Source organism: Eptatretus burgeri, chromosome 2, assembly GCF_056783735.1.
Source record: "Eptatretus burgeri isolate ZD-2024b chromosome 2, Ebu_testis_v1, whole genome shotgun sequence".
NCBI lineage: Eukaryota > Metazoa > Chordata > Myxini > Myxiniformes > Myxinidae > Eptatretus > Eptatretus burgeri.
In genome coordinates, this window is record NC_140962.1 from 111,790,732 (window position 1) to 111,810,731 (window position 20,000).

At 41.5% G+C, this 20,000-nt stretch overlaps 1 protein-coding gene across 3 annotated transcripts in view; it reads left to right on the forward strand.

Moving 5' to 3' along the window:
* LOC147032844 (dual specificity protein phosphatase CDC14AB-like) overlaps positions 1-20,000 on the forward strand; it is a 166,066-nt gene that overhangs the window by 75,121 nt on the left and 70,945 nt on the right. For 2 of the 3 annotated variants that reach the window (XM_085870752.1, XM_085870754.1), the window contains 4 exons: positions 4,018-4,110; positions 9,144-9,223; positions 19,663-19,729; positions 19,913-19,975. In XM_085870752.1, the coding sequence (XP_085726878.1) occupies positions 4,018-4,110; positions 9,144-9,223; positions 19,663-19,729; positions 19,913-19,975 (303 nt within the window). The remainder of the gene's footprint in view (positions 1-4,017; positions 4,111-9,143; positions 9,224-19,662; positions 19,730-19,912; positions 19,976-20,000) is intronic. The other variant, XM_085870753.1, reaches the window with a different exon arrangement.

Below are 20,000 nucleotides of genomic sequence, written 5' to 3' on the forward strand. Positions count from 1 at the left end.
CAGTGGTCCAACGGGGCTTGACTCAGGACCTTTTGGATCCCAAGCCGCTGCCCTAACCACTGCGCCAACACCAGGCTCTTGTCTGTTTATCGCCTATAGGTTACAATTTTAAACCGATCTTCACGAAACTTCACCACATGGGAGAGTTTCTCATAAGGAAGAAGCCTATTGTTTTTGAGGTCAAAAGGTCAACATAGGCCAAAGGTCAACACCTTAGGTGAGATTTCCAAAATCCTCAATTGTCATCTGATTGACTTGAGAATCCCAATGCTGCACACCCCCTCAGCTGCTGGACCGGTTTCAACGCTTATTGTGTATACTATTTGTATTCACAATCAGCGATGCTTATTCACAAATAGTGTGGACTATTTTTGAATGTCTTTATAGCTATGGAGGAACTCTGGGAAGGGTTTGATACAGCATAGCGCTTACCTTGTGTAGGCCTTCTTGGTTGCTTTACACATCAGTTTCGGCGAGAGAAGAATGGGAGGTGTTAATTTATTTGCATAATCCAAGCCACTTGGGTTTAGTTGATTATGTGAGAGCTGATTGGCTATTCCCTCCATTCACAGATGAGAGATGTGGGTGGGTCTTTCTATTGTCTATAGTTTTCGGCCCCACCTATCAATTTTAGAAATTAGACCTCTGTTGACCTTTTGACCATACAATTAATTGGTGGTTGAATTCATTGACCTGATATGCAAATCCTGTTCATATTTCAAGCCAATCATATGCAAATTGAGGATTTCAGAAAGTGGTCCTAAGTTGTTGACCATTTGGCTTGTTGACCTTTTGGCATATGCTGACCTCAAAAATAATTAATGGTTTTATTCAGTGAACTGATGTGAAAATCCTGTTCAATTTTCAAGTCAATTGGATGAACATTGACAATTTTAGAAATTTGGCTTATGTTGACCTCAAAATTATTGGTGCTTGAATTCAGTAAGCTGATATGCAAATGGTCTTCAAATTTCAAGTCAGTCGGATAAAAATTGACAATTTTAGAAATGTGGCCCATGTTGACGTTTTGGCCTATGTTGACCTATTAGCCAATATTGACCTCAAAAATAAGAGGTGGTTGAATTCAGTGACTTGATATGCAAATGCTCTTCAAATTTCAATTTAATCGGATTAACATTGAGGATTTTAGAAATTCGGCCTATGTTGACCTTTTGGTCTATGTTGACCTTTAAAATAATAGGTGGTTCAATTCAGTAACCTGATATGTAAATCCTTTTCAAATTTGAAGTCAATCGGATGAAAATTGAGGATTTCAGAAAATTTGGCCCAAATTGGCCTTTTGGCCCATGTTTACCTCAACATTAATAGGTGGTTGAATTCAGCGACCTGATGTGCAAATGTTATTCAAATTTCAATTTAATCGGATGAAAATTGACAATTTTAGAAGCAATTAAAAATTTTTGCCTATGTTGGGTTGACCTTTTAGGCCAATGTTTACTTTTTGACCTATATTATCCTAAAAAAAGTCATAGGTGGTTGAATTAATTGACCTGATATGCAAATCCTTTTCAAATTTCAAGTCAATCAGATGAAATTTGAGGATTTTAGAAAATTTGGCTCAAATTGGCCTTTTTGCCTATGCAGACCTTTTTGGTCGACCAAATTTTATTAAACTTCAATGTGGGACCATCGCAGTCTGGGAAACATTAATCTCCAAAAAATTCAGTCTTTGTCTGTCTGTCTGTCTGTCTGTCTGTCTGTGTCTGACAGACAGACAAACAAATGGAGGCGATAAACATACTTGTCAAAATTGTTTTTGTTTGGACAAGTAACAAGAAAAGACGTCGTGCAGAGCACGATACTCACAAAATCAACCCCCTCTCTAAAGGTTGCTATGGATACATCAAATTGTACATTTTGTTGAGATTAAAATTGGCAATCATAATCAAAGGTCAGGTCAATCGGATGAAAAGTGATTTTTTTCGGATTGAAATTGATGATTTTAGAAGTTTGACCTTTTGGCCTCATTACATTCAGTAATGTACTATGCAGATCCTGTTCAACTTTCAAGGCAATGTGAGGAAAATTGACAATTTTTCAGATAGAAACTGATTTTAGAAGTTTGACCTTGAGTTGACCTTTGACCTTTTCGCCTCAAAATTAATGGGCTTCCCAATTCAGTGATGCAATATGCAAATCCTGTTCAAAGTTCAAGTCAACTGGATGAAAAATGACGATTTTAGAAATTTGACCTCAAGATAACCTTTGACCTCAAAATCGATAGGCTTCTCAGTTGAGACTACCTTTACAACTTGGTAAAGTTTTGTGAAGATCAGTTTCAAATTGTGACCTGTAGGCAATTGACAAACAAACAAATGAAATTGCTCGTTGAGCAAGGAATTGCCGGAATAACTTTGTCATCGCTCCATGATCTCTGAAAAAACAAAAACCTGGAAATCAATTTGGTTCTTAGAAGTCGATAGTGCTACTGTTTAATGAGTTATAGCACTTAGTTTGGTCATGATCATAACTTGGAAGTCAATCGTACTTGAAATGGCGTTTTTATCGCAATTTGAATGTTTTGACCCGACCCCCCTGACATTCGACCCCCGACCGCTAAGAAGGGTGTTGGTGTGACACCCCAATGAGACATATGGTTGGATGCAGTATTGGAAGATGCACATTTTGGATTTGGTTTGAAGTCGATATGACCGTTTTAGCAGACGTTATTGCGAAAATAAGAATTTCGGTTTTTCAGTGACCTTGACCTTGACCTTTGACTTGGATTCACCAAAAACGACAATTGTCGAAGTTGGACCATGGCCGACATCTGTACCCAGTTTGGTCATGATCGCTGAAACGGTGTGGCTGCTACAGGGTAAACAAACAAACAAACAAACAGACACACAGAATGACGCGCACAACCGACCAACATAATTGCCGAAATCCGAAGGATTCCGGCAATTAACAAACAGACAGAATAACAAAATCGACTGACCAATATACTTGAAAAAAAGTAGAGGTACATTCAAAGTACACCGCCCACATGCCAAATAAATAAATAAATAAACAACAAATCCTCCAGCGCGCGACATTGCCAGGGCAACTTCGGCGTACTCCCTTCCTTCGGTACCTGGCGATGACGTCGTGCATCGCCTGGATATGGAATTGGGAAGGAGCGGTGTACAACATACACACACACAGACACAGACAGGTGTGAAAACATAACCTCCATCCACTTTCAGTGGCGGAGGTAATAGCTGAAGACGATTCTTCTTTCGTATGCAGCATCGGACTGCAGTAGCATCATTGACTGAAGGTGTTGCTGTGTTGCTGATACAGTGCCCTCTGCTGGTTAGGGCAGGAATTTAGAATTTGTTCAGGGTGCCAGCGAGAGCTCACCAACTCTTCGTGAAGGACACCGTGAGAACTTTGACGTCCACCAACTAATGTCGGCAGACAGGACACCCGTTTATCGTCATTGGGTCGGCACACACATTGATGAATCGCCCTGATAATGATGAGTGAACAGTGCATGGGATTTATTATTGAACTGTGTTATGGCTGTTGGTGAACGACCAATCATATATGTGATTAAATGAGTGCAAAAGAGCTTGAGTGTGACATTTTGTGCTAAACAGTGTACAAAATAAGAGAGAGGTTAACAATAAAAAGTCTCCCTCCCCTTGACCTAAAAGGAGTCACCATAAACAATTTCACTGGGCGATTTATTTTATTTATAATACATAACGTATTGCAAACCCCTGTCTCCAGCTGTGCTTGGGGGGGATGGGCTTATAAAGATTGTTTTTATATATGTATATATATATATATGTATATATATATATATATATATATATATATATATATATATATATATATATATATATATATATATATATATATATTCATTCTTCTTCTTCTATTCGACCTAATTTCGATATGATCTTTGACAATGTACAGTATAAATACATGTTTCTTCTTTACCTTGGGCGCGTGTCATTTACATGTACCCAGTACATTCCTGATGCTCTGTTCTCCACATTTTACCTTTAGTCATTTTCTCTTGCAAGAAAGAAGATTGTGCACTACACTGGTGTCGACCAGAAGAAAAGGGCAAATGCAGCATTTCTCACCGGTTCATATGCGGTCTGTATAGGCCACAGTAATATCACTTTGCTGCTGGGGGAGTTTTAACTTTTTGCCAATTAAATTTTTTTTTTATTGTAACTTAGTAATAATGGTATTTGTTCATAAATTAACCTACAATAAGAACAACCATATACCATTCCATCTTCAACCAACTCTTCCTGGGCTTGTAGTTCACACATGGAGTATATAGTATTTTATTTTCTCTTTAAACTGTTTTCTGGCATGATATGAATTTGTTCTCTTTTGGCATGTTGAAAATAAATTGATTCTTTAGTTTGCTTGTATTTCGTGTTTTTTTTGCATGATTTTGCTCTCTGTTTGTTTTTTTTTTGGATACAAGGCTCGTGGGAGAGCTAGAACATTGCGTCCTATTTTGCCTGTTCCGGTGTGGCTTCGCCAGCCAAGTAACTGCTTCGGTCGTACCAACAGTCTGCATAGGGCATGGTACATTAACTGATTACTTGATACATATAAGAGTGTGAATAGTCGGAGAGTAGAGGAAACAATGGCACCTTGCCCTTAAGTACCTGTCACCAATTGTGGAACGAGGTTGTGTTTTCACCCTGTCTGTCTGTTATTTGGTGAAAAAAAAATTTCACCAAGTATGTTGGTCTGTAGCGTTTGTCTGTCTGTTTGTCATCATTTTTGGGCACAGTTTTCAAGCAATTGTGCTGAAATTGTTAACCTCCGCCATCGAAGATGGACGGAGGTTATTATTTTCACCCCTGTCTGTTTGTTTGTTTGTTTGTGAACTGTATTACGGAAAAACTCCTTGACGGATTTCGACGAAACTTGGTGGGGGGGTTAGGTATGGTCCAAGGATCATGCCATTAGATTTTTGACTTGGTCCAAAGTCCAATATGGCCGCTATGGTGGCCATTTTGAAAAAAAAAATTGAATTTTTGTTTTTGTATTTCTACATGTTTTAAGTGATTTCCAACCAAAAAGAAATAAATTTGTTGGAGAAAAAAAACCAAAATTTTGCAACTTTTTTTCAAAAATTTTTCGATTTTATTTGAAAAATATTTGAATTTTTTTTTTTTGCATTTCTACATGTTTTAAGTGATTTGCAACCCCAAAAAAATTTGTTAGAGAGAAAAAAAAAACATTTTGCAACTTTTTTTTCAAAAAAATTTCGATTTTATTTTTTTTTGGCATTTCATGCGTTGATGAAATGACATTTCACATTTCATTTGGCATGACATGCGCGTCAATCTAGTTTAGTTTATTCAATCGTGGTTCAGTAGAGTCTGATCCATTTTGATCTACAATGAATAGGATATTAGGTTCACTTAAGTGACCCAGCAGTATTGGTGGCGGAGGTTTTGCACTCTACCGAGTGCTCCCCCTCTAGTTTGTACATGTAGGCGACCAGCCGAGTACAGCAACATAATTTTGGTGAAGATCCGAATCCGTATTCGGATTTGAGAATTTTTTTCGTGTTTTTTTTTCTCACCATTGAGAGATCATGCTATTTTCTTTTTTAGCCCGATCTCAAAATGCTCTAGATGGATTCGTAGAAAAATTATAGGATAGGTGGGGTGTATGCATGGTGTTGGCTCACTGGTTAGGGTGGTGGGCTTGAGATCCTAAGATCCTGAGTTCAAATCCCACTCGACTGTTGAATTAATACCAGATGGGGTTGACTCTGCCTGTCATCCTTCCGAGGCGAGCCAAATGAGTGCCAGTTTGCTGGTATTCTGTGTCGGAGTGGCGACCCGTCAAGGATTATGTCCAATAGTCAAGGAGACTGCTTTGGCAGCACCAACGCTCTGCACTGAGTATGATCCCAATCTCCTCTCCTCCTTCACCGTTGAGAGATGTGCTAAAAATGACATTGTATGATATTTCAAAAAGTTGTGGATGGATTCGGATGAAACTTTGTGGACATATTGGGTGTGACATGGACCAAGTGATTCGATTTTGGTGAAGATCCGGAACTCTGTCCGTATCTGAGAATTTTTCAAGCGATTCTTCACCATTGAGAGATCGGGCCAAAAACGATATATAGCACAATATCTCAAAAGATTATGGATGGATTCACACAAAACTTGGTGGACAGGTTGAGAGTGCCACGAAGAAGAATTTATTCAGTTTTGGTGAAGAACCAAATCCAGATCCAAATACGAGAATTATTTAATGTTTAAGTGATGCTTCACCATTGAGAGATGGGGCTAAAAATGACATTGCGTGATATCTCAAAAAGTTGTGGACGGATTCGGATTAAACTTGGTGGACAGGTTGGGTGTATGATGAGGACGAATTGAATAGTTTTTGCTGAAGATCTGGATACGAGTTTTTTTTTAATTTTTAAAGTGATGCTTCACCATCGAGAGATGGGGCCAACAACGATATGTAGCATGATATTTCAAAAAAATATTGGGCCTATGTTCTGCTGGATCAGGCATTGCATAGCGAAGGTATGCACTCTAACGAGTGCTCATGATCAGGACGCAACGGAACAAAGGAATAGTCGAGAGGTGGGGGTAGGGGGGGGGATGCCACGATATAAGACAGAGACCTCCGAATGGTCTGCAATGGCAGTGATAGACTCAGCTTCAGCGCGGGAGATTCCAATGAATTGAAGATCAGGAATAGGACTGGGCCCAGCCCAGGCAAAAATAGCATACCTTTCCTCGAGTAATTTTCTGCAGACTGTCATACTGTAGTCGGACCTGTTACCAACTACAGTATGTGAGAGTACAACTGTCATACACTATAGTTCTAACTGTAGCATTTTTGTCTGGGGGGACACTGTTTTTGGACACTCCAGCCTTGACAGGGAGAGGAGATGAAAGGATTCCATTGAGAGCCACACATTGGTTATGAGGGTGGAGCAAGTCAGGAAGCCATGTGTGGGGTTGGCGTGGATGCCATAAGCAGAGAGTTTGGAGAAAAGGCAGGATGTCAGACTGTATCAAAAGCACGAGATATGTCCAGAGAGACGGCCCTGATCTCATGTCTGACATTTGTTGTTATGGTTTTCTTGAATCCTTTTTGTGCATGCCATTTTACTGCTGCTGTTTTGTCTCATTTGCTTATTTGTGCTTTTACTCTTTCAGTGTTGATATTATCTGTTATTAAAAATGCAAACGAAAATATATACAAGGAAATCGATAATTAATTTTTTAACAACATGCCGACAGAGAATGAAGTGACACCAGAAAGCATAAAGAGAAAAGAAAATAATTCCAACCATGCTTCGCTTTGGTTTAATTGGTTGGACATTTTGGTTTGTGTGTGCAACAAGCCTGATTGACTCGGTCCTGCCTCCCTTCGTATATTCTTCCTCTCATGTTAGACGTATTTTAGAGTTTGATTTAAATTATATATATATATATATACAGGAAGTTTGCTTGATAGGGCTGGGAGGATTCCCCAGAGGTAAGCACACTCGCCTCTCAGCTGTCTAGCCTGTGTTTGAATCCTGACCAGCCTCGGTTTGAATTACAAAGAGGGTGATTCATCATTGTGTGTGCCATCCCTCGGATGAATGTTCAGCTGGGCGCCCAATCTTCCGTCATTAGTTGTTGGATTTTAAAGATCCCACGGTGTCCTTTGCTAAGAGTAGGCGAGCTATCGCCGGCACCCTGAAGAAATTACAAATTCCTGCCCTGCCTTGCTGAGTCGGAGTGGTGACCCAACCAAGATTGCCCTGTTTGTTTGTTTGTTTGTTTGTTTGTTTGTGTGCAGTGCCTGATATCTCAAAAAGTTGTGGATGGATTCAAATGAAATTTGGTGGGTAGGTTGGGTATTGGAAAAGGACGAATTGGTTTTGATTTTGGTGAATATCTGGATCCGGATCCAGATGCTAGAATTTTAAGTGATTCTTCACTATTGAGAGAAAGGGCCAAAAACAATATATAGCATGATATCTCAAAAAGTCTTGGACGGGTTTTGACAAAACTTGGTGGATAAGTTTGTTAGGTGACGACAACAAGCCGATTAGATTTTGCTTCAGGTTCGGATGCAGATCAGGCCTATCATTGGGATACAAAATGTAAACTGTTCAGCCTGGCTGAAGTATGCGCTCTGCCGAGTGCCGTTCTAGTTTACCTTTGTGATTAAGTTTTATTACTTTGCTTATACAAGGTGATTTTTTTTTTTCGAGAACCTTAAATAATTCCAATACACTAAAGACTAAACCTGTTAGGAACCTAATATTTTTTGGAAATGTAGCCTAATGTTTCAAAAAGACATAACATAATACATGAGTTTCTTTGGCACCTTACAGAGAAGACAAAATCAACCAAGGATGGTTTCAGCAAGATGGTGCCACAAGTCACACTTCGCGAGACAACATGAACGAACTTAGGCTACTCTTTGACCTTGTAGTGTCCAAGTCATTATGGCCAACTGATCCCCAGATCTTACGTCACCAGATATATTTTTGTGAGGATATTTGAAGGATATAGTGTACGCTACAAATGCACACACTCTTGATGAATTAAAAACAATAATCGGTGACACAATTCACCGATTCAGCAATATTCCCCAAGAAATGCTACACTGCGTTAGAGAGCATGCTGCGAAGAATGATTTTGCGCCTGCAACACGGTGGTGGACACTTTCAGCACTTCATTTAAAGTAATCGATTGTGTGGATCATGTCGCACCTTTCTGTAACATATCGGCTACATTTCCACAAAATATTCGGTTCCTAACTGATATAGTTTTTTGTGTATGGGGTTTATTTAAGGTTCTATAATATATAAAATCATCCTGTAGTTTTAGTAAACACATGACCATTGATTGCCTTCTTGATGTTTCATGTTATATTTTTTTGCATGCCCACACAAACCTTATCTTCATTAATTATTCCCATCAGTCTACTTCCGTTTAATTTCCAACCCGTTTATTTTAACTCTTGTGATCCGTGATGTTTAGGACAAAACCCCTGCAGTCATTTCATGTTCTCAGAAGAGTCCTGGTTTTGCCAATTGTTATGATCATAGAAGACATTGAACAATAGGAACTACTCAAATCCATGCTCACCCTCTTATCTACTGTGCACCTCTCCACTATTTTCAGGTGATATATTTAAAACGCACAGCCGAGGAGGTTTATCATTGCTTATCATCAGCAGGTGGCCCTCCTTACTTGCCTTTCAGGTAAGGGTTGCCATTCTTCTTCTGCATTTATTATTTATTTGTTTTTGTTATACTGCCATTACAATTTCACAAATACATTGCGGTGATAAAAAAATCTCTTGATGAGATCAAGCTCACTTAAGACAAAGGGAGAGGAAGGGTGTGCATTGCATCTTTGTTGGCATAATACCGACTTTGTGTGCATGGCTACTTTGTTGATTGTGGAGCTGAACAATCTTTTCACCTCCGCTCATCTGCAACATATCATTTAATTTTCATATATAAACTACAAACGTATTGTACTTTGGTTTATGACTGCCTCTATCGCTCACAAAAATAAAAAATAACCCGTGTAGCATTTGAAACAAAAGCATGCTCACCGCCAATGTGCATATGTAACAGATTGATTGCGGTTACATAGCTCGGATAGATTCCAATTTCACTTTATACCAGAAGCTTGAAGCATGAGGCCTATTTCGTTTTATTCATAATGGAACTTTTGTAGGGTAGGGTCTGGAAGTTTTCAAACCTAGGGGGAAAATGATGCAGGGTAATTCCACGTAATAATGGACATGAAGCATAAAATTTGAAAATGTATTTTTCAAAAGGATTTCTGTTGGACGGTGTTTAGTTAGGTCTGAATTTTCATAATTTATGCGATATTTACTCCGTGGATGATGTCACGTGATTTGGCGGCCATCTTGAAAGAACTGCCTCAACGTCTTCCAACGGTAAGTCATTCTGTCTGTTATCGTTTTGTCAAAAATATGGCTATTTGACGAATGTTTTAATCCGAAGTAGTATTCGCTGATGAATATTACTGATATAGGATCAGGCTGTAACTACTCATCAACATATTTGGTCCATTTCTCTCTGTGCCTATAGATCAACATCAACGAAGCATATGCAAGCAATGAGGCTTATACAAGCTGTTCGACAACCAAATGTTCGCTGATGTATGTAAGAGATTGTATAGATATAAAATGAGCCCCAGCATTGACTATTACTATCCAATATGTGATCGCATGGGTTACGTCCGTTACAGTGAACTTTTCAAAATATTTTAACAAACAACAGACAGATCGTATCGTTGGAATATAGAAAGTATGCTACTAATGCTTAGTTTGCTTACCGTGAACGAAAGGTATACTACAAATTCGTTATTTCGCAGGATTTAAGAATTGTGCTCTGGCCAGTTTTAGTTGTGTCCATTTCGATGTTACGTCCGTTACGCCTCTTAAATGTTGATTTTTGCTTTAGTAGTAGACTACACAGTGGGGTTTGTACCAATATCAGAAAGCCATAGAGACTAATTATGATATGTAATAAAGAAACTCTGTAATATGGCCAACCTTTTCAAAATTTCAACATTAGTGATGCAATTTTTCTCAATGTTACGTCCGTTACGCTGGAATTACCCTGCACCCGAATAGATTTATAGATTCGTGTCGGATTCCAAAATCATATTTCTTAACAGAAAATATATCACGGCACATCTCTTAACAGGGAAAAAAAAAATTGCGAGGGATTGAAGAAGCCTAATACATCGCCCAGGTTCAAAATTTTGACCGATTGAAAAACTTATTATTTTCCTGTCGGTTTGGATTATTTGAAGCAACTTTTACCAAATAGTTTTTCTCTCCAATGAGCGTTTTCCGTGCTTCAGGGTTCGACAGATAGACAGACAACATTCATCTATGTATATATACACTGATGAGCCAAAACATTATGACCACTGGCAGGTGAAGTGAAAAACATTGATTATCTTGTTACAATGGCACCTGTCAAGGGGTGGGATATATTAGGCAGTAAGTGAACAGTCAGTTCTTGAAGTTGATGTGTTGGATGCAGGAGAAATGGGCAGGAGTAAAGACCTCAGCGACTTTGACAAGGGCCAAATTGTTATGGCCAGACGACTGGGTCAGAGCATCTCTGAAACGGCAAGGCTTGTGGGGTGCTCCCGGTCAGCAGTGGTGAGTACGTACCGACAGTGGTCCGAGGAGGGACAAACCACAAACTGGCGACAGTGTGTTGGGCGCCCAAGGCTCCTCGATGCGCGAGGGCAACGAAGGCTATCCCGTCTGGTCCGAACCGACAGAAGGTCGACTGTGGTACAAGTGACAGAAAATTTTAATGGTGGTCATGGGAGGAATGTGTCACAATCCACAGTGCATCGCACCCTGCTGTACACTGGGCTGCCAAGCCGCAGACCAGTCAGAGTGCCCATGATGACCTCTGTCCACCGTCGAAAGCGCCTACAATGGGCACACGCGCATCGGAACTGGACCTTGGAGCAGTTGAAGAAGGTCGCCTGGTCTGATGAGTCACGTTTTCTTTTGGATCACGTTGATGGCCGTGTACGTGTGTGCCGTTTACCTGGGGAAGTGATGGCACCAGGATGCACTGTGGGAAGTCGACAAGCCGTTGGAGGGAGTGTGATGCTCTGGGCAATGTTCTGCTGGGAAACCCTGGGTCCGGTCATTCATGTGGATGTCAATTTGACAGGTGTCACCCACCGAAACATCGTTGCAGACCAGGTATACCCCTTCATGGCAATGGTATTCCCTGATGGCAGTGGCCTCTTTCAGCAGGATAATGCACCCTGCCACACTGCACACATTGTTCGGGAATGGTTTGAGGAACATGATGAAGTGTTCACGGTGTTGCCCTGGCCTCCAAATTCCCCAGATCTCAATCTGATTGAGCATCTGTGGGATGTGCTGGACCGACAAGTCCGATCCACGGTGGCTCCACCTTACAACTTACAGGACTTGAAGGATCTGCTGCTAATGTTTTAGTGCCAGATACCACAGGACACCTTCAGCGGTCTTGTAGAGTCCATGTCTCAGTGAGTCGGCATTGTTTTGGTGGCACACGGAGGATCAACAGCGTATTAGACAGGTAGTCATAATGTTTTGGCTCATCAGTGCATATATGGACACGTCTGTGACCCGAGGATTAGTTATTTCATTAGTCCTTGTGTAGATATTCCTTGGTCCCTTGTCAAGGGGTTGGTCGAGGGGGTGGGATGGTTGACATGCGTTGGTTAGTATTTTCCCGGTGTGATTCCTTCCTCTTCCCACCCCCCCCCCCCATCCCCACTCCTTTCAATCATTCCTCCTTCACGCCATCGGGCCATTTACCTTCGCTCTTTGCTCCTTTTAACAATCCCTCCTTTTCCCCATTTGTCCATTATCCCCACCCCCTGCTCCTTTCAACATAACAGTCTTACCTTCAGCCTTGCAGCCGTTTGGTCATCCCTCGGTCCGGCGGAATCCCTCTCCATTTTCCCTCTATTCATGCGTTGCTTAATTGGGCACGTTCGCTCCATCTGTGGTCATGAATCCTTCGGGTCGATCGGATTACCTTCACCACATGAGACTGTGTCCATTCTCACATGCATGTTCATGGCACGAGGTACGCCACTTTTTTGTGTGCGGTGGGGTGCAGCACATCTCGCAGGCAATGTACAGTGAATGCTTGTGTGCAAGGGAGGGGGCAGGGGCTCCCGTCATGGCCTTGGGTGCATGAATGAAGGGGTGAGGGCTGCATTGAAAGTTCTTTTTACTTTTTAAATATACAATGTTTAGGCTCGTGTAAGTGCTAACACACAATGTATAATGAGGGCCAGGAGAGGGAAGCACAAAACAGTGGGGAACAGAGACATTAGGAGTTCTGTGGAAGGGAGAGGGATGGGGCGGGGAACACGGGGTATACAAGATGGACATTACAGGGACTTTCAGGAAGGAAAGCAGGGAATTTGAAGGAGGTGGGTTTGGGGTGGATTAATGTGGGTAGAAAAGATCGTGGTTTTGGATAGGGGAAGATAAGAAATGGTGGTGAACAGCTGTTTTGAAGGCCTGGAGGGAAGAGTGGGATTGAAGAGGGTGTGGGAGTTTGTTCCATCGGTGGGAAAAAAGAGAGGAATGATAGAATGATGGTGAGCAGTGATTATGTATTTTTGTAGTTTTACCAGAAGGGGGTTGCTGGCAAACCTTGAGCGCCCTGCAAAAATGTGTGGGAGTGGGTGGGGGGGCATATCGCAGACAGCAGGGGAGCGAGGCCGAAGAGGAGATGGTACAAGACAGAAAGACCACCAACCTGCCTGCGGTGAGTGAGAATGAGAGACCCAAAGACTCAGCCTCATCGTGGGAGATACCAATGATCCGAAATGCCTTGGTTTCCACAGCGTGAAGCCGCGAAAGGTCAGAGGCAGGAGCGCCAGCCCAGAGTGGAGAGCAGTACTCGGGCTGCGGATGAAAGCTTTGTATGTGGTCAGGAGCTCAGGTGTGCCAAGGAAGGACTCTGCATGACGGAGGATGCCCACTCGGCGACTTTCTTTGGAGGATAGCTTGGAAATATGACTTTCCCAGGAATGATCATGGCAGATAGTGTGGCCCAAAAACTTGAACGAAAAGACTTCTTCAAGAGGTTTCTTCAGAATGACAGCATTTTCCACAGGTTGCATCGTGGACCTACCCCCATCAGATGCACACCAATAAGGAGGAGGCTCACATGAGCCGAGATGTAAAAAAAAAAAAGTGATATGTGAAGAGGAAGAGGAGAGAAGCACCCGAGAGGAGACACAAGAAGGCGAGATCCCGTGAGGAGTAAAGGAGCTCGCAGCTGGTCCTCGTCCTTGGGAGAGAACGCCAGATTGAGAGAGGGAAAGAAAGTGAGATCCTTGAAGGTTGAAGAAGACGGGAGTGCAGGAGATGGGAAGAGAGAAAAGCGATGTCCTGCAGGGGAAAATCGATATGAAGAGGAAGGGGAGAGTCGCAAAAGACCTTGTCCTTATCCTAAAACCAAATGCTTGTTCTGTCTGTGAGGAGCAGAAGGTTCATAGTATGGAGGGGGACAGTGTGGGAAGTCCAGAACGCATTTTCGTTCGTGGGGAGCTGCTGGACATGGGGGGGGGGGGTTGGGGGCCTAGGAGAAATGCAGTTACTTGCAGCTGGCATATCTGGGACACCAGAGAGGACTTGCCTACTGGGTCTGGGCACCTCAGGGACATGGCTGCATATCCCATTGTGCCACATCGCCACTGCCCATCTTCCCCATCCATCTTCCCTATTATCTGGTATATTTGGGCTTGTGTGGTCCCTTCAGACTGTGTGAGGTGAGGGAGAAAAGAAAAGAAAAGACCCTACTTTTCTTTTCTTTCCTTCTCAAGTTTTTCTTCTTGTCTTCTCTTCTCCCCTGTTTGAATGATGGCCATATATCCTTTGGGTAAATAACATTGTACAATAATACGTGTTATGGTTAAATCTGATCTTATGTGCCTTTTCCTTTCTTGCTTGTAAGTATTCGCTTTTAAATGATTGCTTGCTTGCTTGTGTGTGTTTAAATAAATAATTGTTTGTTCCATCCATCCATTGGGACCGTACGCTGCACAGAACGTCGGTGCTGCCGAAGCAGTCTCCTGGGCTATTGGGCACAATCCTGGATGGGTCACCACTCCGACACAAGATACTTGAATGGCTCAATCATCCCAGCAAGCTGGTACTAATTTTGCTGACCTCAGAAGGGTGACAGGCTGAGTCAACTCCATGTGAAATGAATTCAACAGCCAAGCGGGATTTGAACTCAAGACCCGAGGATTCCAAGCCCACTATCCCAACCATTAAGGCAACACCAGGCATACGAAGACCCAAAAGACCTAGAAGATCCCAACAACCCAAAAGACCCTGAGGACCCAAAACATTTTTTTGTTGTTACTTCCAATCTGTCTCGGTTGTCTTTTCCTTTATTTGTCCGACACAGTGCACAAGTATAGTTAGATGGGGGGTTGTAACCAACCTGATTTGCTCTGTTAGCTGATGCTGCACCTATCTGTTCCACTTGGCAGAAGATCACCAGGTGTGGTGCCGAAGGTGTGGCCTCTAGAGGTAGGTTGCCTTGCCAATAGAAAGGTATCGCGGAAACATCGAAGCATAACCCTGCAAGGCTGGTAGTCTAAGTCAAGCGGCTACGGTTGTGTAAAAACGACAGCCCGTTGGACAGCGGAGTTATCTGTGGTCGGCGGCCTCAGGACCGAGTGTTCTGGAGAAACTTGAGTGCTTCCCCTCTTGGCGAGCTCCGAACCCTGAGCCGGAGCAATATAGAAATGTATACGATAGATGATTTATGATACATGTACGAGAACAGAAACTCGATTACACAACAAGAAAAAGAGTAATCAGAGATTGCAGACCCTTACCGGGACTGTTTTGTGTGGTGTTTGTGTAGTTTTGTGTGGCATTTATGTACTGGTGTGTTACGTAATTAATAAGAGACAATTAGAACTGCCACTTTATAACTGCTGGCAGTGATGACCAGGTACCAAGACGTCCTGCTTTGATGCAACCCGCTTTAATCGGACACCTGACCCTGACTCATGACTTTTATTATTATTATTCAATTGAATTCAGAATGGGATTAAAATAAATTCAAATCAAATCAAATGAAAGACCAAATAGGTACAGTCCTGCATTGGAGTAATCAGAAGGAACCCGAACAAGCAATGAGCAAAGATGATATCATCACGAGGAACCTGGATGGGATTCACATTTCAGCTGCGACTCCTCTACCCTCAACCCCCATGTTCCTCATTGCACAGCCTGTGAGCCACTGGCGGCCCCTGTTGGCCTAAAGTGTGGCCCCCAACGTGCAGCAGATAATACACAATTGTGAAAACACCTCATCATAATCTGCCATCATGCTATCAAATTGACCCAATGGTTTCAAATGAGTGTTCCAACGCAAAGCAGAAAAATAACACAACTACTCAGGATATGGTTGCAGTATTCAAACAATTCTGCTTGTGGCCCAGTTAACTACAACGAAGAAGAGTATGTGAAGGTGGGGTCTAATAGCAGCCATTATGGAGTCCTGCAGGCAGTGTGGTATCACTCACACTTAATGGCTTATTGGGAAAAATGCTCCCCCCCCTCTAAAAAAAAGTGCAGATCACTGCTCAAACCAATCCAGGCACAGCCAAGTGGGTCTTATTCAAAGAAAAAAATAAACAAAAAATCCAAAAGAACCCAGATAAAAACAAATAAATAATTCTGGCTGCTAGACCATGTGTCCGATCAGGTTGATATTTAAAGCATATATTCCCCATCGCGACGAGATAGTTTCACATTGATTGATAAAGCGATTAAAAAGAAAACATTTAATACTTTTCTTCAATCCAATATGGCTGCCAGACCATGTGACATCAATTATTCGTGAATACCCTGGTGGCCCCGAGGCTTGGGGAACATTTTTTTGAAGTTTCCCCTCGATCTCTCCAGCCACGACGGAGAAGATTTTTATAGGTTTTTGGGTAAATCCAATATGGTTGCCAAACCATGCGACCTATGAAGTCATATTTGTGAACTTGTTCCTCATGGATAGGCGGTCATACATGTAAGGTTTCGCCTCGATCTGATGGGCCACTTCAGAGAAGAAGGTTTTTGAAGTTAAAAAAAACAAAATTTTCATACTGATCATATGTAGTGTTTTACATATGCAATTATGACATCATAAAGAAGGCACTTATGATGTCATAAAAATCATTTTTCCCCATGAGGAGTACTTTCCATATGCCAAGTTTCAATTTTTTTTCTTAGTGTGGTTTCAAAAGATACAGAGGTCCAAATTTTTCCCGTTTTTCCAACATGGCTGTCACACCACGTGACCTTTGACATAATTATCAATAAAACACACTGCATGAGTAGTCTCGCTCCTGTGGTGAAAATTTCGTCTCAATTTGACAAGCGGTTGTGGAGAAAAACACTAAATTTCTGTGTGGACAAACAGACAGGCAAACAAATGAAAAAAATCACTCGTAGAGTGATACTTGGCGAAACGGAACGGCACTCCGTAGAGAACGTACCTCCGCCAGGCTGAACAGTTTAAAATTTTGTATCTCACTGATGGGTCGGATCTGAATCTGGACCTTCACCGAAATCGAATCGGCTTGTTCTTGTCAACTAAACAACTCTTCCACCTCGTTTTGTCACAAGTCGTCCATGACTTTTCGAGATAACATGCTTGCTTCACATCGTTTTTGGCCCTCAATGGTGACGAATCACTTCAAAAAAAATTATCCTATCCGGATCCGGATTCAAATCTTCACCAAAATTGAATCAATTAGTCCTTTTGACACACCCAACCTGTCCATCCGAATCCATCCACTACTTTTTGAGATACCATGCAATATCATTTTTCGCTCTATCTCTCAATGGTGAAGAATCAGTTAAAAATCAAATAATTCTCGTATCCAGGTCTGCATTCGGATCATCACCAAAATTGAATCAACTCTTCCTCGTGGCACTCCCAATCTGTCCAAGTTCTTGCGGAATCCATCCATAACCTTTTGAGATATTGTGCTATATATCGTTTGTGGCCCTATTTCTCAAAATGGTGAAGAATCGCTTGAAAAATTCTCAAATCTGGATACAGATTCAGATCTTCACCAAAATTTAGTGTTGCTGTCCTTGACCGGTCAAAAATTTCAAAACGATTGCTTGAAAACTGTGGCCAAAAATCGTGTGACAGACAGACAGACAGACAGACAGACAGACAGACCAACATACTTGGCAAAAAAATGTTTTCACCAAGATATAAACAGACCCAAATGCAATACCCTCTCCTTTGGCGAGGGTAATAATAAATAACTGACCCAGGCCTTGTGGCTTAATTCTGCCAACTCAAAATACACTATCAGGCTCTTTAGAGGGTCAACAAGAATTTAATAAATTTCTACTAACTATCTCCTGCACTCTGGATGTCTCATGGGAAGAGGAGAATGCATTTGGCCATGAATTAACTTCACGTCAAAGATGACACCATTTTCTTCAATACATGATTCTTATTGAACACAAATATTTGTTCACATGACTCGAGAGCACAGTGTTGCGGGTGATAAAGTTAGCTATCTTCACGCATACAAACTGCTTCTACTGCTTTTTCACACGACACATGTCTGCACAGTATGCCATAATTGCTTTGTAACTAAGTAGCTGTTTGCAAGGAATTGAACATTTTACCTTAAAAAACAAGATGTATGCAAATCACTGATGGTTTAAAAATGGAGGAACAAGATAAGTGAGAATTCTGGGATAGCCTCGTATGAACAGTGCATGCGTATTTAAGTGGCCAATTGCAGTTGAAATGACTTGATTCATGCACTTTGCTGCGAGCCGAGCCAGAAATTGTCGATTGCTCCAGAAGTCTATTGACACAGCGAGCAAACTTGATGTTGTAGCTTCATAACTCATCTAAATACAGTGAGACCCCAACATTCGCGGGGGATACGTTCCTGAAAAGTGCCGCGAATGTTGGGGCATTGCTTGAATGGGAAAATGGGGGATAGGTTCCTGGCGGTTCGTGATTCATAAGGGAAAATTAAAAAAAATTAAGAACATGAATGCACATGATTGCAGTTTCATTAAAAATGCTTACAAATAGAAAAAAACAAACAAACAACAGAAGGTACTGTTTCCAATTTTTATTTAAGATACGACGCAGCTTTTGATGTGATGATGATGTGTTAGAAGCTGTGAACTCCTCTGAAGAGGATGCAGGTGAGGGTGCTGAAGGGGACGCAGTTGAGGGTGAAGGTTAGCATGTCACCCTATCTTAGGACGTACCCTGACCTATCTATTCATTTCCTTTATCAGACAAAATATTGAATGTATATGCCACCTTACCTTTTGTGATTTTGGGTATATGGTCTCCCACACACTCAAAACCCCCCCAAAAAAAGAAACTCGTAGGCTGATTTATATATATATATATATATTTAACACTCAAAACCAGCCAGATGAATTTGACTTTAATTTTGTTAGAATACATTTCATATGCATTTCAGGTTCCTGAGTCATATCAGTTCGCCATGTTTACAACTTTAATAACACTAAACCTCCTCCTTCTTTTTCATTCTTATTCAGCACAAGGTTGTGGGGTAGCCTAATTGGTTGAGGGTGCGGCCATGCCACTGATGCAATGCCCTCTGCTGGTTAGGGTAGGAATTTGCAATTTGTTCCTCGTAGTGGCGATAGCTCACCTACTCTTTGAGGACACCATGGGATCTTTAATGGCCATTAATGAATGCTGGCAGACGGGACTCCGTTTAACGTCCATCTGAGGGATGGCGCGTGCATTGATGAATCACTCTGCCGATGAAACACTTGGATGACAGTTTTTAACTGGGTCGGTATACTAAACATCTTTATCTTGTGGGATAAATGGGAAGATCCTTATTTATTGCATGTCACATGATTATTTGGGTGAGACTGATTTGCAAAAGTCAATTGGAGTCAACTGTTGGACTCGATCACTCAACTGCTTTTTGATGTCTACAGAGTTTGTGATTTTTTTTTTAATTTATGATCTGAATTGGAAATAAATTTTCAAAGTATAAAATACAGGACCTGTTGATCTCAAGACACAGTTTCCTCATTATATGTTCTCTCTCCTAATCTGATCAGGGATGCTTCGTTTGGTCCATCATTGTACAACCTTACACTGATGGACTGCCTGCAAGGCATCGCCAAGGTAAATTTCCTTGTCTGCTGTGATGTTTTTGTGTTTGGTCTTGCGCTAGTTGTATACTTTGCTGTTGATAAACAATACTGTACTTGGAATTGCCTATCCATCCAGGTCTTATTATGCTATTTTAATTAGTTTTCAAGAATATATATTTTTTTGAAAAATTATGCCACCTTTTCTTTCACCCAGGCCTGTGCAGAATGCTACATTGACTTCTCCAATTTTGATGTGGATGAGTATGAATATTATGAGGTGATATATTTTTTGTTCACACATT